Source organism: Talpa occidentalis, unplaced genomic scaffold (genome assembly GCF_014898055.3).
Source record: "Talpa occidentalis isolate TD23 unplaced genomic scaffold, MPIMG_talOcc4v2.1 talOcc4.7, whole genome shotgun sequence".
NCBI classification, from domain to species: Eukaryota; Metazoa; Chordata; class Mammalia; order Eulipotyphla; family Talpidae; genus Talpa; species Talpa occidentalis.
Genome location: NW_023605083.1, coordinates 5,894,187 through 5,912,320, shown reverse-complemented (window position 1 = coordinate 5,912,320; position 18,134 = coordinate 5,894,187). Strand labels below are relative to the sequence as shown.

The window sequence follows — 18,134 nt, the reverse complement described above, 5'->3', positions numbered from 1 at the left end:
CACGGACACTTGGGTTCACACACTTGTCCCAGCTTAGTTCTTAGGAGGCTGCTCCGTGTAAGAATCAGACCTTCAAGCCTGATTGGACATTCATTTTCCTTCCCTCACCCTAGCTGGGTGCTCAGCCTTCCTCCCTCCCTACACCCCTCTGGCTCCTTTGGCTGGCGCTCTGTAGAAGGCAAGGGCCAGGATGCAGTCTTAGTGGGGTGCTGCTGTCTTGGGACTTGGGGCTCCAGGTGCAATCTATAATGCTGATACCTCTTCTCGTGGGCACTTTCCTGGGTTTTCAGAGATCTCACAGCCCCTTGACCCGGGCAGATGTAAATCTATCTCATGGCCCCCCGAGTTTGTGCCCACTGCCAGCCTCTGGTTGTTTGGCTCCCCTCCTGCCCTCAGCGCCTCACAGGGGGTCCCCTCCATCCTTGCTGTTCCACACCCAGGCTGTTCCCAATAGACCTGCTAGTACAGTTCATCCCAGTGTAGCCACCACTGTCCTCTGGCTGCAGCCATGCGGGCTCCTCGGGCCTGAGTGAGGCTGGAGATGTATTCCAGTCACCCTCCCCATGCTGGAGTAGCAGAGGGCACCCCATGGCGAAGGGCATGTAGGTGAGGCACTCAAGGCCTGGGGCCAGTTCTCATCCATTCACTCTGGAATTTCACATTTGCTCTTGAAGGTTCTGGTTCTCGAAGTCTCCCATCTTAGTAGCCTGTTTCATCAAGTTCAAGCAGTGGAGCCCAGAACCTAGGCCTGCTGCCGCGGCTCCTCACATGGTGCCCATGGCCCCCAGCGTTCCTCGCCCTGTGCCCTGTGCCCAGGAATGTGGGCCTTCTGACTGCAAGGGGAGAGCATCTGGGCCTCAGCTTGACTGAAGGGCCACAGGATGCCATTTTCAAAGAGAAATGAGCAGGGCATTCTGAATGACGTGTGAGCTAGATCTTGGCTTGCAAGGAGACCCTTGAGAGCTGCATGTATGAGAAACAAAGAATGTGTGTGAATGTAAAAGTGACCAGCTCCCAGGCTCCACCAGGAAACCTGGCCAGAGAAGGGTTTCAACACAAACAGACTTGCTGTACAGAGGCCCCATGTCTGGAGCGACGCCGGCACTGGCACACCCAGGAGGACCCAAGCCCCTGGTCTGGGAATGGAGCTCCCAGCATGCAGGAAAGAAACCCGGACACGGGGAACCCCCTCCAGTCACCCAGGATGGCTCTTCACGAGTTCCCAATTGCTGTGGCCACCATTCCCTTCTCCAAGGAGGAAGCGGAGGCTCAGAGGCCGAGGAGAATGGACCAGCGCTCCCGCGCAGCCGGGTGGAGGCTGGCCTGGAACGCGAGTCTTGTGACTCTGCATTGGGACGCTTCCCCTCTGCCCCAGCTGCCTCCTATTAATTTCTAATGTGTGAGACTTGGAAAGCGCAGCCCCGTGAGCAGGGGCAGGGCTGCCAGACTGGACATCGGGCACTCTGACCCTGGGCTGCCCGCTTGGCGGCTGCTGGAAACCCGTGGGAACAAGGCTCATGTCCCAGCGTCAGGCACCCTGGGCTGGCCGGTGCTCTCACTGCGCGCCCCACCCTGCTTTAGGCCCTGGGGACACAGCCCCTGCCTCCCAGACCCTTGTCTGCAGCTAGAGATGCAGTCAACAGCTGTTCCTTAGGCACAAGTGGACGGGCATTGAGAAGGCAAGAAGCTGGCCCCCTGGGAGCAAACGGCAGGAGGATGAGGGCCGTGGTTCTCTCTGTGAGAACTCGGACGGTGAGCTCGAGGCTTCAGGCCCAGAGTCTTATGAAAGTCCTCACTGTTGTCTGACTTAACCTTTCAGTGGGGAAATAGGTAGTGCTTGCCCCCATTTCTCTCTTCTGAGAAACATACAGGCTGAACAGAGACCATTTCTGGGGCATGTCAGGCTTGTCCGCTGTGATGCACAAGAAAGGACAGTGTTCTGGGGCTGCCAGGCTGAGCCAGGAGGCAGGCTGGGCCTTCGGGCCAGAGGAATGGGGGCTGAGGCCGAGGTGCTGGCCCCGGAGGAGGGTGTGACCTGTGCTGCGGGGGCCGCTGAGCCGAGAGCAGACATGGGCTCTGAGACCCTCAGAGCTCCTCAGCCATTGACAGTGAGAATTTTCTCGGGTAGTTGTTTTATTGACGCTTGTTGTACACAAGTGCAGCCTTTCTCTTCCCGGCACACAAACGCTGGTTCCCACGCCTGGTCCAAGGCTTCCCCTCTTCTCACTGATCTCACAGCCCTGGACTCCCCACTGCCAGGGCTCCACAAGCCCCTATGCTGACAGGCCCCGTGTGGCCGCCCACTGCCATCTGTCTCCTGTGCACGGCGCCATGGCCCAGGCCTCGGCTCCAGACTGAACTCGCCAGCCCCCCAACCTGCTCCCTAAGCGAATGCCCCGGCCTACACCATGGAGACCCTGAGTCCCTCCCTCCACGTGCCCGCTGCGTCCAGCTCCTCGACAGCTCCCATCCTCATCTCTTCATCCCAGCCTGTGGCCTGGGCCACATCCATCTGCTTTTCAGCCAGCGTGACCTTTCTAGGGTGGGAATCAGTACTTCACTGCTCCTTCCTAAAAGCCTCTGGTTTCCCCTCATTTCCCCTCCGGGCTCCTCTGGAGACCCCGCAGCTCTGGCCATGCCCCCATCCCATACACACACACACACGTGTGCGTGCACACACACATGTGCGCGCGCTCTAAGCCCTCAGCTCCTCAGCCAGCGGCTTCTGTGGGTTCTGTGTGGGTGCTGCATCATGGGGAGGCTCGCGGGCTCCTGCGCACAAGCATTCAGCTTGGTCCCTGGTGCCTGATCAGCGCTCAGGGGCTGTCAGCTGTCATGGCAGTTACAAATCTTAGTCACTAGACTACCGATGTTCTCCCTTCAAAGCATGTGAGCCTCCCCGGGGGTGGTGATCCGGCCTCTTGTCTCTCCCCCTGCCCATACCCCTGACTGAACCCTGACTGAGCTCTCTCAAGGCAGAAAGACCATCAGCTTTCCATCCTCATGGCTCCCCGCCCCAGGCCAGGGCTCAGGCAGCAGGAGGAACCCTGCCAGGAGGGATTGGATTTTGTTCCTGTTTTGCAGAGGAACTGACTTGCCCAAGGCCTCTCAGCTGGCAAGTGGCAGGCGCAGCCAGGCCTGCTGCCTCTGGGTTCCGAGGCCTTCACTGTCAAGAGCCGGCCGAGCCCTTTCCTCTCCCAATCAACGTGGGGCCTGTGGGGAAGCATGCTGGCTTCTTGAGAGAAATGTAATGAAAACCAGACTTTTTTCAACATGATATCTCGTTCCCCACAGAGACCGTCAGTTCTCACATGTTCCAATAAAACTGCTGAAGAAACAGCCACTTAAAGAGCTTTAAAGATTATTCATGGAAAAATTATGCTGAGGAAAAATAGAGCAATCCTCTGAGATAGTCGAGCCCCACGGTCAGTTTTTCCAGCTGTTTGTGCCATATCAGGCAGGCAGCGGGGCGCACTCTGCTGAGCGAGGCCAGGGCCCTGGCTCTCGGTCACAGGCCCACCCCCGCCCCTCCCCAAGGACGAGGAGAAGCACACTGGCCGTCACCCAGCCCAGAAACAGCCCAGAAGACACGTGCCCCCTCACGTGGTGACCACCCAGGCTTGGCGGGCAGGGCACGTGCCTTTCAGTAGCACAAAGTCACCTGCTGGCAGAGAGGCCAACCCATCCCTGGAGATGCTTGTGCCTCCGCATCAGCTTCCACACTGTGCTGGGGAGGACCACAGCCTAATGCTCTGGTCCTCCCCCAGGAGCCCAGCCCAGTGAAGGGGCACCTGAGGTCGGCCTGCCTCCTATAGCCATCCAAGCAGCAAGAAGCAGGGGGCTGGTCGGCTGGGCCTCATCCTGGAGGAACATGTCTCCTGAGCTGAGCAGGAGACATCGAGGGTGAGAGGGAGGCCTGGAAGCGCCTGCACGTGGAGCCACAGAAGGCGGTCGATGAAGTTACTGGCAGCCTCGAAGCACCCGGCTCTCGTCTTGCAGCCCATTAAAGGAACAAACCAGCACCCTCCAGTGTGTGACCTGGCGTGCCCCGGGCCTCTTTTCAACATGGAGATAATAAAAGCACCAAGTACTCAGGAGCCAATGATAGGACTTGGAGGAGTTTGTACAAGCCCAGCACACACTGGTGCACAGTAGGTGTCAGTCCCTTCCTCAAGAGGAGCAGTTACATCTCCGCCAGCGCCTGTTTCCTGGAGGAAGTGCCTCCTGCTTGTCACATCACCTCAAGTGTGTCACTGTGCTCTTAGGTTTTCACCAATACCTGACCTTTGGACTCCCACCTGCCCCACCCCGCCACCACGTCACCCTGAGTGTGGTGTACCCGTTGGAGTCCCGTCTTCAGCATGGAGAGGGTGTGTGGCCCTGGCTTGCTTCCCTGTGACACAGGACCACCAAGGGCCTCAGCTGGGAGCTGCAGCTCAGGAGGAGGAGTGCCTATCACACACCCTGGTGTCATGCCACACCAGCACTGCTACAGTCAGACACCTTCACCTTTGTCATGGTCACCTCCGCATGCTACCGCCGTTATTACCGTGGCAACACCAAGAGTCCTGAGCACATTGAGTGGGAGGAGCACTGTGACTTGACCTTTGCAAGATGCTGTTGCGAACCCAGGGCGGGAGCCAGAGTGACTCAGGCCTTAACCCCGCGCTCATGCTTCTGACAAGCAAGACCAGTTCCTCCCTCCGTGTGGGTTCATTTATTGAGCAATATGTACAAAATGAAAACAGAGCAGGCTGGCTCCGTGCTCCCCTCGCCTCGGAAGCAGCCACAGATGCATCTTCTAGCACGAGCTCGATTTCTGACCAGAGTTAGTGCCGCTCACCCAGGTGCTTGTGTGGTCACCTGAGAGCAACGTCCAGATCACCTGGGCTGGGCCCAGGACTCCCCAAATGAGTGCCACCCCAGGTGAGGAGCTACAGCCTCATGAGGCGGGTAACAGCAAGGACCCCTCGTCGGGAAACGCACACATGGAGCTTAGACCCTGTGTCAGCGCCTTGGTGCAGCTCAGGAACCTCCCAGGGACCCTTTCTGGGCTGCTAAAGTCCAGACCAAGAACCTCTCCTGTCCAGCGGGGCCTCGTTGACTCCACGGTCATGTGTCACTATCGGCGTCTGTTCTTCAGACATTGCTTGCTGGCTGGAACTGGGACAAAGAGCCTCCCCGCTCCTGCCCCCAGGTCATGCCTCCCGGGGCACCAGCCCAGAGCCTGGCTTTGCCAGAGGGGAACCATGAGCTCCTGGGGCCCAGGGATGGAAGGGCAGGGAGGCACGGGCTTCAGGAAAGGCTTCGAGGAGGTGCCAGGGCCAGAAAAGCGGGGCCCTGTAACCACCCCAGCCCTGCAGGAGTGGAGAGGCAGCGATACAAACCAGAGGGGAGAGGGCTTCTGGGACTGCGGCCTCGCAGGCTGAGCCTCTGGTGCCCGCTGGGGGATGCGGTGCCCAGCTTGGCCCCCTTCCTCCAGTCCATTTCTGTTGAATGAGTGTGTAGAGAACAGACTACAGGAGAGCACAGGGGTGAGGCACCCCTCAAGAAGACACACTCAATTCTGACTGCCCAGCTGTGTGGCTTTGGCAAGTCCCACCAGGGGATGAGGCTGCAGGTCTCCTATCCATCTGCATACTCTCCCTTCACCTCCCTGTGAGCCGTGGGGCTGCCCAGTGCTGGGCAGGGTCCTGACAGACGCTGGTCCTGACAGGTCTCTCCCTGGGTGGGAGAGAACTGTGTCTCCATTGCAGGAAGCACAGGGCATGTGGGATCCTCGCTCGCCCCACCCCCGGGCCTCACAGCCCCACCCCTACACCTACATCCCTGTGTCACTCTCTCTCTGTTCACAGGCCCCTCCACTGGCACCAGTTCAGCGAGGTTCGGCCGGCGGCCCACCTGTCCTGACGCATCTGTGGCTGGCAGCCTCCCGACACCCCCAGTCCCACGGCACAGAAAGAGCCACAGCCTGGGCAACAAGTGAGTGACAAAATGCCCCCTCCTCTGTGGGCTCTTGACAGGGCTGAGTGTGGGGCGTGGGCTGGAGGGACACTGGAGATGCTTGCCCACTCATCTGGGACTTGCAGCGGGGGCTCTTGGTATCCCTGGGTGGTACCCTCCCCTCGGGCTGGCACCGCTCCGGGGGCGCTGGTGGGGCCTGAGCTGCACAGGCTGTCCTGGGGGTAACAGGAGTCCCCGCCGCACTTAGCAGCAGGTGGAGGAAGCATGCTGGCGGGCAGAGACCTTCTGGAAAGTCTGCTGGAGCTTGGCTAGTGCCTCCCTTGCTGTCAATCCGAGTCCAGTGGACAGTGACCATCATCCAGAATGGCGCTAGGTGTCTCTTGGCACCTGCCATGCTGGCCTGAGTCTGCTTGCCGTCTGCTGCAGAGAGCCTGTGGAGCAGCGAGGCGCCACTGGTTGACCCAGCCCTATGGGGCAGATGACTGGGGACATGCGTGGTTCTCCACGTGACCAGGGGCAGTGTGCCCTAGTGCCCAGGGTGTCGGGCATCAGTTCCTGAACAGTTGACTCCTTCCCTCCCTCCCTCTGTCCTTCCTTCCTTCTTTGCTTCCTTCCACCACCAAGACACCAGCCTCGGCCCCCAGCTGGCCCTGAGTTGCTCATGGGCAGGAGGAAGGTGGTTGCTCTTGAGTGTTCGGTCCTGCTCTGTGCAGACCCTGCTGGTGCCTGTCAGGCTTTCTCTCCTGGCCCAGGCAGGCCTCCGAGAGAGGCGTTCTGCTCTATCCAGCCCTGTGACCAGGCCAGTGAGGTCACAGGGCCAGGCACCTTGCAGCAGAGAGCAAGGTTGGCGCGAGGACTTGGAGCAGGTGTGTGTGACTCCAGGGCCCGACGTGCCGACCCGACCGCAGGGCGCGCTGACCGCAGGGCCTGTGGCCCCGCCTCTGACAGCACCGTCTGCTCACTTGAGCCTCACCATCATCTGGGAGACAGGCAGGACATTCCTGATTGACAGATGGGGAAACTGAGGCTCAGAAAAGGGATGACTTGCCCAAGGTCACACGGTGAGGCAGGGCCAGCCTGCGCCTGCACATGTCCAGGCCGGGGTGGGGTCCTTCCCGGCAGCCACGCCGTCGGCTCCGCCCCAGGCCGATGTGACCGCTGTGGCTCCAAAGATAAGGAGCTTTGCCTTCTCTCTTCCTTTCCATTTTCCAGTATGATGTGTCAGTTGAGTGTAGTTGAGAGTAAAAGTGCGACATTCCCATCGGAGAAAGCGAGGCACCTGCTGGACGACAGTGTCCTAGAGCCCCGCAGCCCCCGCAGGGGCCTCTCCCTCACCTCCTCCTCTGCGGTCACCAATGGACTCTCCCTAGGTAAGCGTCTCTGGCCTGCACACCGCAGCGGGGCCTCCGCCCAGTGTGTGCTCCGTGTGTGTCTCTGTCACCGTGCCGCGCCCGGTGGCCCTCACCCCGCAGAGAGGGTCCCTGCCGCAGTCCCTGGGCCAGGGAGGCCTTTGCTTCCCAGCCTCCAGGCCTCCCCCTGTGCCCCGGGCCTGCCCTCATCCCGCTGGTCGCCCCCCGAGCGTGGCAGGCAGGCAGTGGAGAGCAGGCCAACTGGCGCGAGCCCCAGCGCCCGGCCCGGGCCAGCGGGATCTCACTTCCTTGTCTTTCCCTGAGGACCCAGAGCTAGGGAGGGTGAAAAATGGAGCCCCAGCGACGAAGTCGCCTGTCTGAGCTTCAGCCACAAATGGCGCCTGTGCCAACGGAAGGGACAGAAAACGCCGCTGAGGCTGGGACAGGGAGAGGGACGTAGGGGCCGAGGAAGCATGGGCACAGGTCCCGCCGTGCCCAGGCCACCCATCATTACTGCCACAAGGCAAGGCCCCCTGGCCTCACCCTCAGTGTGCTGTGCTTCTGTGGTCTGTGTCTGTTTGTCCGTCTGCCCTCCCAGCTGCCAGACTGGGGGCTGGGTCTGTAAGGACTGTAGGGCAGGGGCCCTGAGCATGGGTGGTAGGGGCAGGAAACTGGGCAGGACCCCATGTCCCACGTCCCTGAGAAACAAGACCAGCCTCTGAGGGGTAGCTGCCCCTACCCTGGGAATCCGCGACAAGCAAGGCCCGTCAGCCTTCTGTCCGGGCAGGGCACCCTATCTGGACTCAGTCAGGGGTGCAGGCCAGCGCAGAGGGTGGGCAGGGTGTGCCCTGGCGGAAGGCTCTGGCCACCATGCTGGGGAAGGCTCGCCTAGCCAGGCGGGCGGGTTTCTTCTCAGACAGCCGATGGGCATCACGGGTCTCAGGGAAGGCGCCGAGCCTACTGTTCCCACATTATCTGGTCACGGAAGCCTTTTCCTTGGGACCGGGGTTCTGAAGATCCACTCTGGGAAGCGCTGGTCCAAGAGCTCTCGGCGGGGCAGCAGAGCAGCTGTTTCCCATCCAGGAAACTTTCCGAGCCGGGCCTGGGCCCACGCTTTGCTGCTCCTGAGACAGAGGCTGAGTCAGACGCGATGCTCTCCCGTGTCCAGGCAGGACGTCCCAGGCAGCTGCTCAGCGCCTCTGCTCAGGAGGCTCAGATGTTTTTTTTTCTGTTCAGATACGTGGATGCGAGCTGATGCCATTTGGAGCTGGGCTGGTCCCCTCCATCCTGTGATGAGGGCCGTTACTCAGACTGCCCCATTGCCACTGCCCAGCCTTGGGGCCAGCAGGCCGCCCCACCAAGGCACCTCTGGTCACTAAAGTGACAGGAGGAAGTCCTTCCTGCCAGGCTGTGGACAGCCCCTGAGAAGCAGAGCATCCCATGAGCCCCAGGGGGGGGCCGGCTAAGGGAAGTGAGCACTGGCCGGGTCTGAACGGGCCTCCCTCCAGGTGTCTCCCTCAGGCTGCTGTCTGTGCCCAGCGCCTGGTCAAGCCCCTGCTCTCGGGGAAATAGGTGCTCACCAGGCAAGGCCTCTCCTAGCATAGGCTTCACCTGGGCAGGCCAGAGGCCTGGGGACCCAGGCCCCAGGGCCGGCAGGCAGGCAGCTACAGTCTTCAGGGGCAAGTGGGAAGGGAGTGGAGGGCCTAGGGAGTTTGGGGACACGGTGGTTCTTTCCACCCTCCCAGGGCAGACAGAAACAGCATCAGCAAAAACTAATGCCCCATGGATGCCCATGGGATGAGAAGCTGTCTCTCCAGCCCCATGGAGCTCAGGATCTGGGCCTGGTGACCAGGAGAACAGCCCCTCTGGGGTGGCACCCCCTCCAAGGCCCCTGTGCTCACTGATCTGTGTTCCTTTTCCAGGCAGTAGTGAGAGCTCAGAGTTTAGTGAAGAGATGTCTTCAGGGCTGGAAAGGTGAGTGTGGCCTCAGCTTGGCCTCCCTCTCAGGGGAGGTGCCTGAGGGAGCTGAAGACAGGCTCAGGGCAGGGGCAGCCCCACCTCAGCCACTGGCCCAGCCCTGGGAGGCTGCTCTGGGCAACTTGAGGCAGGGCCGGCTAGGAGGGGCGGGAGAGCAGGTGGGCGTGGACCAGGACTTCTGGCCCCTTGCTCTGAGCAGCCCCCCTCGTCCGTTGGTCCAGCCCAGAGCTGCCCAGGAGACCTGGAAGCAGATTGGATTTGAGATGAGGGTTCTTGAAGCCAGAAGCCGGGGAATGGGCCTAGTCTGGAGACGGGCATGTGGCTCCTCCTGCTGGGGCCTGAGGGTGTTGCACCCACATGGGCTCTGGCCTTGGGTGACAAAGAAGTGGTCACAGCTGCCTGCACCCCCATGGATACCTCAGCCCAGAGCTTGTCTCCCTGCAGCCCCTCTGACCCAGGGATGCACCCATCACCCCGACTCCGCGTACTTGGGCACTGCATAGGGGTGGGCTCTGGGCAGACAGGGACCCCGCGAATGGAGAGACCCCACAGCCATGGCGCCAGCAAAGGTGAAGGGCGTCCTGGTGGCCCAAGGTCTAGGGAGGCAGGGAGACACCCAGGGACACAGGATGCTGCAGAGAGGTGCCTGGTGCGAGGCCTGCACGCATGCGTGTGCGCGCACACACGCACACACACACACACCCCACCTGTGTACGCACATGCTCTTACACAGCCCCAGGCACGCATACTCCTGTGCACATTTACACACACGCGTTCCTCCTCTGGGCTGCTGCATCCTGCCTGCTCAGAGCCCAGTCATAAAATGGCCTGAGAGGAGGCAGCACGCCCTGCTGTCCTCACAGGGCAGAGGCATGCAGCGGGGTGATCAGTGATCTCAGTGGGTGTGCCCTGTGTGCCAGGCACCAACGTGGTCTCCTGGTCCCCCAGGAGCAAGTGGCTGTTTGTAGGAGCCCCACTTCACACATGGTCGCGTGGCTCAGAGAGGTGAGGTGACCTGTCCTGCCTGACACCCCTCGGGGGCAGAGCTGAGCCAAATCCTGAGCCCCCAGACACACCTCTTTACCACAGCACCCCAGCCTGGGCCAGAGGGCACTGGGACAGCGACAGAGCATAGCCCCGCACTGGTCAGTTGGTCTTTCTGTCCTTGTGAAAGGAGGGAGGAGGGCAGGGAGGAGGAGGAGAGGTGCCCTGGGCCCAGGCACTGTGGGATGTCGAGGAGGTGGCGTAATGTAGTCCCTGCCCCTGTGAGGTTCGCGTGTTCCTTTTAGCCAGTGGAAACCTCAGTGTCCTGCGAGAGACCCTGGGGAAGTGGAGCCGTGGCCAGAGGGCCCAAACCTGCTACCCTAAGTCAGATGCTCCTTTCCTTCCTTGAGGAGCTCAACGGAACCTGGTAGATGCCCCAGTTTGCTGGGGTGCAGGGTGCCTCGTGAGCCCAAACCTGCAGCTTTTCAGGAGAGGGAGGCCAAGCTTAGGGGCCATCCTGGCAACCCTGAGAACAGCGGTTTCAGAGACTCCTGTGCCCACCCCACCCGCAGTGGAGCCCAGGAGCTCCCCAGGCCCATGGCCCGCTCTGCCCAGCCCTCAGTCCAGTTCTCCCAGGTCCACGCCGACCTCTGCTCTGCCCAGTCCCCTCAGGGGCAGTCCTGTTGGATGAGTCTCCAAGCTTCCAATGTTGGTGGCCCCCAAAGATTCCAACTCTTGCCTTGCTGTCAGCAACAGATACTGAAGTCTGGGAAGGAAGGCTCCCCAGCAGAGGGCAGGCGGCTTGGCCTTGTTCTCAGGCCCCACAGACAAGGGCTGGGCCCTGCCCACCAGTGGCTGCCACTTCACAGGTAGCTGAGAAATCTGCCCACAGCCTCTCTGCAGAGTCAGGTGCTAGAGAGTGGGCTGGACTCTCCTGGCTCATGCCGTCCTTCTCTCTGTCCTCTGTGACGCTCCCTCTCTCTGTGCACACCAGATTTTGAGACTTCTCAGCTCACGGAGGACAAGCTAGCACCGCATAGCTCCCAGGGTTACCTGTTACGGCTTCGCCCTACCACAGAGCCTGACTTTGTCTTTCAAAGCTTGTTCCTAATTCTCTCCAGGAGAGAAAACCCAGTTGACGTGACTTAGATCAGGTGTTATTCTGGCCACTCAGCTCAACGTGCAATACCAGCCTGGCTCTGAGGTGCGCACCCAGTGCATCGGGGACATGAGCCAGAGAAGAGTGGGTAACTCACCAGCAACAAAATTTCTTTAACAAGTGCTGCCAGCAGGGATGCCCCCGGGCCCAGCGGAATTCAGGGGGGCAGCTTCCTACCTGCATGTGATGGTGAATCATCAGGAACTGGCCCAGGGGGCCGGCCTCCCAGCCAGGGCACAGGTCAGGCGGACACTGTCAGTCAGCAGCAGCATCTGAATGCTCACAGCACACTCCTACTAGAAGGGAGAACGGGGGGCTACTTCTGCTAAGACAAAATTACTGAGCCCTCAATGTAATTATTACCCAAGACTTCTCCCTGCTCCCCATCTAGAACAGCAACAGCATCAACACAGGGTTTATGAAATTTAACCCCCAGGATACCTATAACCTAATGTGCCCCTCGAGAACTATTGTGGGCAGGACAGCCTTCCACACCTGCCTTGGCTAATCTAAATCCCGCTTGGCCCACCCTCTGGCTGCTTCCACCTCCACAGTGCCACCCGCTCTTCCTCTTCTGGTGTCGTGACCTTGGGCAAGCAGCTCCCTCTCCAAGCCTCAGTTCCTTATCTATGAGGTGGGAATCAGAATAGGGCCTACCTCACAGTATTGTGTGATTAGACAAGGTGGAGAACCCTGCTTAGCACATTACCTGTCTCCCGCCACCACCATCATCATCACCATCATCATCACCATCCACCACCATCATCACCAGCACCCCATCATCACCAGCACCATCATCACCAGCACCCCGTCATCATCACCAGCACCGTCATCACCGTTATCATCATCGAGACCCTTTGGGACTGAAGTATTCTACTTGGTTGCCAGCTTGAATCTTCCCCAGACCAGACTTCCCATGAGGAGGGCTGCCTTATCCCTAGCCCCCAAGACCCATCGCTGAGAGGGAACAGTGAAAGGCCTTCCTGGGAAACGTTCCCAGCATGATGCTGGGGAAGGTATCTGTGGCTCTGGAGCGAGAACCGTGTTAGGCCACTGCCTGATCGTTTTGCAGTTTTGGCCCTGAAAATCCCCATAACAAATCTTCTCAGGGAGAAGGAAGCAGGAAGAAAGGCAGAGAAGAAAGGCAGGAAGAAAGGCAGAGAGATGGTCACATTTTCTGGGTCCAGTGGCTGAAGATGTTGTCTCCTCTGTGCTGATGCTACCCTGCCTGGGCCCAGAGGGAACTGCCCCCCACCCCCATCTCAACCCAGCTTTGCAGAGTTCACCGTGGGGGCAAGGCTGCCTGCATAACCCTGACTTGATTCCCCTAAAAGTGGCCAGGGGGGCAAGTCACCATCACACTGCCCCTCGTGGCCACTCCCTCCCCAGCCCCAGAGGAAGCGAATCTGACTTCCATTGATGGGCAGCTGGACTGACATGAGCCAACCTCTCTGGGCACCTGCCTCTCCATCCTTAACGTCAGGTCAGTGGGGTGGGATTGAGCCTCAGTTTCCTCCTCTAAAGTAGTTGGGGGTGGGAAGACAGCACCTCTCAGAGATTGGGGAGGACTCGTGGGAAAAAGATTGGGTGTCTCCCAGTGAGTGGTCAGTCAGTGGCAGCTATTCTAAGCACCAGGCAGCCACGCCACCTGAAGAGTATGCCACATGACAGCCAAGGGAGCGGGTACCTGCGAGGTGACCCCAGCTTGGGAGAGCCTCGAGGCCAAGGACCTCGTGGCCGTCCAGCCTCACAGATGCTGCTAAGCCTGTTGAGTGTGAGAGCTGCCGCAGGGCCTGCGTGCAAGTGTTGCCTCTGAACCTGCCACGCGGGGCTGGCTGGCAGCACAGACCGAGGCCCACGGCAGACCCCCCACGCACCAGCTTCTCCTGGCTCCAAAAGGTGGGGAGGAGCTCGGGCTGCAGAGTCAGACCAGAGTGAAGGCCAGGCTTTTCTGAGGTTCGCGCCTCCCCCAGTCAAGTGTCTTCACATTTCTGAGCCTCAGTTTCCCCATGGTGGGGAAGATAATGGGGTTTACGCAAAACTGGGATGAGACGTGTGTGTGGTGGCCTAGGGCGTGTGGGCACTCACTCACTAGTGACTGATCCCTCCATGCGCTGCCCCGAGCCCGGGGGTCCCTGCACCCTACCTGTCTGTGCACCTGGGAGCACCTCCCTCCTTCAGGAGGAGCATGAGGAAAGACTGCCGGAATGCCTGGTTGGTGGAAGAGGCTGGTTGGGCGCCTCCGTCAATGCACAGTACAGCTGAGCATCTGCTACATAGGCAGCGTGGACTGTCCCCAAAAGGCGGGGAGCAGCCCGTCCGTGATGTAGCAGCACCAACCTCATCGCTGCCCTGAGGAACTGCTGGTGACTGCAGACACACCGCTGCCACCCCATCCTGGGTGCCGGGGAAGGGCTCGTGAGAGGAGAGGTGGAGGGGGGGCTGGAGGCTGCTCAGGTCGGGCATCTGGCCTCTGGGCAGCCCCCCGGGCCTGAAGGGAGGTCACTACAGAAAAGCTCATTGTCAGACCCCGCCCTGACTTAGCAGAAACCCTGGTTCTGTGGCTGGAAGGACGCAGCCTGGAGGCCAGCTGTCACCCAGCAGCCTGGTTAGTGTCAGGTTGTGGCAGTCGTAGTGTCACACCCAGCTGGCAGGGGCTGAGCGTGCAGCCTGTGCGTGCCTGGCTTCCCAGAAAGGAAAGAGACGCGACGTGTGGGCAGTGGCGTCGCTCTCTGCATCTCGGCCTCTTCTGAACGGAAGAGCGGGGCCAGGCACCCTGACCTGTGGGCTGGGAGTGGGGCGTGCCAGGGCCTTGTCTGTGCTATGGCAAGCGTGGGCTGAGGTGGCATGAGCCCCTGACCGTCATCTGCCTTGGGGCGTGGTGGGGAAAGCGCTGAGACCCTGTGATTTGCAGGACTTGGGAGGCCAAGCACATGCTCTTCATAAAGAGGAGCAGCTGGTGGGGCCTGGGGCAGGCCTCCTTGATGACCTGCAGACCCCCCTGAACTTGGGCTCCTGCAGATGGACCCAAGACGATCATCAAGACCAGTTCCTTCTCAGGGGGAGGACAGGAAGGCAGGGGCAGCACGGCCCCGTTGGAGGAGCCAAACTGCGTTGTGGTGGATGGACCCACGGCAATGAGTGAGGGTGTCTCCGCCCGCCCGTGGGCCAGGGGCAAGGACAGCGATAGCTCGGGGTAGGCCGGGCTGCGGTGGGGAGAAGGTTGGAGCAGCGAGTGGACGCAGGGAGTGGCTCTAACTGGAGAGCGCAGGGGCCAGCCTCCCCCGTAGGTTAAGCTACCTGCTTCCGCTGGAAAGGCCACTGCTGGGGAGCGCGGGGTGAGAGAAGCCAGATGAGCGGCCTGGAGCATGAACGCTTGGAGGCCACAGGGCAGGTTTGCAGGGGCCTGTCCGGTGGAGAGAACGTGGCACACAGAAGAACCCAGCATGACCCAGTGGGCTGTGTTGCCCATGCCCTTCCCCAGACCCACAGGCGAGGCTGCCCCAATTCTGTCCGGATGTGCACCTTGAACGGGACCCACCCTGGACAATACGGGCCATCCGGCACTTTCTATGAAATGTCCCGATCTCCCCTCGGCATAAGTGGGCTGCCAGGTTTAGTCACCCCCTTGACACTGGAAGAAGAGGGACCGTCCAGTTCAAAAGTTAAGGCCACCAGAGCCTCCCTGGTGGCACAGCGGGTTGAGTCAGCGCTGTGAAGCTGTCCACGGCCTCTGCAGCTCAGGTTCGAGTCCCGGCTGGCCAGGGAGATTCCCACATGGCGAGGCAGACCTCTCCTGTCTCGCCCGCTGCTCCCCTCAGCAGTGTCTTCCGTCCGTCTGCCTGTTCTGCTCCCCGCTCTGTCTCTGGTGAATCCTCTCACCCTTCCCGCACCTCTGGCCTGTACCCCAGCATGTATAAATAAGAAATAAATCTTTAAAAAAAAAAAAAGTTAAGGCCGCCATTATCTGCAGGCTTGGGGACTTCTCCGGACACAGACTCTGGGAACCTCATGTTCACTGACCTGACAGCCCCAGATGTGCCCCAGATGTGCTTGCAGCATGACTGAGGAGGTGGGGAGGCTGGGGGTCGGGCGCCTGAGCTCATGGCCACATGTGGGCGGGGATGCCCTGGCCTCCTTGGGAGGATCTGGCCTTTGGGCTGCTGCTAAAATTCACCCCTTTCCCTCTGAAGCAGGGGACGCCTCTATGCCACGCTGGGGCCCAACTGGCGGGTTCCAGTCCGGAATTCTCCCAGGACCCGGAGCTGCGTCTACAGGTACTCATTTATTTGCTTTCTTTCATTGGAGAAAATGCTGCCGGGTGCTCGTGGCGGGTAGGCAGACGAGGCCTCCACCCCAGGGGTGAGGCCGCTGCTCCAGGAGAGACCCAGCGGAAGGCACAGGTGCCAGAGAGGAGGTGGGGACTCTGGGAGGGGGAGCAGGAAAGGCCTCCTGAGAAAAGCCTGGAAGAACCTTGGGAACTACCACGAAAGGGCATATGGGGTGATAAGAGTGTAAGAAGGGAGCCGGGGTAGGCCCCCCAAGGCTGGAGAGGTAGGCGGAGCCATGTCGGCTGTGGGGGATGAGGCTTGACTAGGTTGTGGGGATGAAGCAATGAGAGAAGAAACACCGCACACACCCCCTACCTCCGTGCCGGGTTTCTGGCTCCGGCAGCTGGGGGAGGAGGAAGAGCAGTAGGCGAAGGCTTGGCTGAGGGGCTCTGGTGAGCAGGAGCAGTGCCAGGCCGGCTTAGGAGGCGGGACCGGCTGATGCACTTGGATGTCTTCACCTATAGGGGGCGCCTGAGTGGGAAGGAGCCAGGAGGAAAATGTGGTGGGGCCCCAGGGCCCCGGTCTCCTCACTGGGCACCCCCTCCAGCTCCTTGCTGCTCCCCCCAGCTCTTGCTCACACGGGAAGGAGGGGCTGCTTCGGCCCCAAGCTCCCTGGGGGAGCCAGGGGAGCGCCAGGAGGGAGCCTCTGTGGAGGCGTCTGGCAGGACGGGTGGCGCAGGCCAAGCTGCCTGGGCCGCGGGAACCTGGTCACCCAGCTCAGAGCCTTGCATGGGGGAGGAGGGGAGGCCAGGGCCACCTTCCTCATGCTCTGCAGCCTCAGGCCCTCCCCTCCCTGGCCTTGCCCAGCACTGAAAATACCCCAGGGGTGAGGTCTGACGGGTGTTCTCCCCTCAGCCCTACCGGCCCGTGCATCTGCGCCCTGGGGAGCTCAGCAGCAGTGCCCACCATGGAGGGGCCCCTGAGAAGGAAGACCTTGCTGAAGGAGGGCCGGAAGCCGGCGGTAAGTGCAGCTGCGCCGGTGAGCCTGGGCGCCCGGACCACAGCCAGGGTCTGCCTGCCGCCCACTGCAGGGCAGGACCTCCTCGGTGGAGATCGGTCGTGCCCGGGCCTGGGGGACCGGGGAGGATGCCAGAGGCACGGCAGTGCACACCAGCTGGCGATTAGCCTGAAGCCGAGTGGAAGCCTGGAGGCCCCGGGGTTGGGTCAGGACGCCAGTCCCCCGCTCAGGGCCGGCACAGCCCAGAAGAGCGCAGCACAGCCCCAGAGCACGTCCTCCTGGGGCATCCCGCATGCCACCGCCCTCTAGCCCCCCATTTGTCAGGAAGCCACTGTGGGGAGGACAGGGCCAGGACATCAGGAGGCTCAGCCACTAGCCCCGGGGTCCAGATGTCCCTGGCCTCACGACCCCCTGCAGAGGCCTTGCTGTTACCCTGTGGAGCGTCCACACCAGTGCGCTGTGAGCAGCGTCTGCAGCAGCATGTCTGCCCTCCCTCCCCAGCCCGGTGCCCTCTTGTGCCATCCACTGCCCACAGAGCCCCCCGGAGATGCCGGGACCCTTGCCCAGATGCTGCCTCTAGATGCTTCTGTCTGATGGTGTCGGGTGGTGTGTGGTGCAGAAGAGTCTTCCCCCAGCACCATCGTCGTGGGGCGGAAGCGACACTGTCCTCCCGGCAGTGCTTTCCCACACGCTGGCTGGAAGGGAACCCACTCGAGGGGCGTGAACAGAATCTTGGCGAGGACTAGATCGGAAGATGTCGGAGTTCCTACACGCACGAACACGTTGAGGGCCGTGCAGCTGCATGCGTGTTGTGCACCTGTGAATGTCAGTCAAGGCGTGAAAGCTCTGCTCTCACCTTCGGTGGTGAAGCGGCCGCCCAGCTGGAGAGGGGCCTTGCAGGCTGTGACGCAAGGACAGGATGGTGGCTTCACCTTGGCAGGACCCAGAGGCCCACTGAAGTGGGTGTCCCCAACCCAAGGAGCAGAACGCACAATGGGACTCCTGCTTTCACCCTTAAAGATACAGAACCCCCGCCTGAAGCTTGGCCTCTCAGTGTTGCCCACTTCAGGCCACAAAGGCCTCAAAACCATGGCTATGTGTTGCCAGCCGGCCCCACAGCAGGCATGTGGCTCTGCTAGGTGGGGCTTAGCTTGTCTGTGTTTTTAAAATGTCTGCCCCACCCAGGACGTTCTTGGACCCAGACCACCACCCTGAGCGAGGTCCAAGGGCGAAGCCTGTCCAGAGAGGGGTATGGCTTAGGGCGAGGGGCTCAGGGGCGCTGCTGAGGCGCCCTGGGTGGAGGTGGCCTGGAGGAGGGAGGTCGGGGCCAGGGGAGAGATGGGGCCTGCACTGGCCTTAGAGGGGTGCTTCCGCCTGCGGGCCGGATCTGTCACCAGGCAGCAGGGGGCCCT

At 61.0% G+C, this 18,134-nt stretch overlaps 1 protein-coding gene across 4 annotated transcripts in view; it reads left to right on the top strand.

The window, feature by feature from the left end:
* RALGPS1 (Ral GEF with PH domain and SH3 binding motif 1) overlaps positions 1-18,134 on the top strand; it is a 226,031-nt gene that overhangs the window by 197,631 nt on the left and 10,266 nt on the right. For 2 of the 4 annotated variants that reach the window (XM_037493464.2, XM_037493463.2), the window contains exons 12-16: positions 5,856-5,982; positions 7,177-7,334; positions 9,236-9,287; positions 15,627-15,710; positions 16,620-16,725. In XM_037493464.2, the coding sequence (XP_037349361.1) occupies positions 5,856-5,982; positions 7,177-7,334; positions 9,236-9,287; positions 15,627-15,710; positions 16,620-16,725 (527 nt within the window). The remainder of the gene's footprint in view (positions 1-5,855; positions 5,983-7,176; positions 7,335-9,235; positions 9,288-15,626; positions 15,711-16,619; positions 16,726-18,134) is intronic. The other 2 variants (XM_037493467.2, XM_037493466.2) reach the window with 1 other exon arrangement.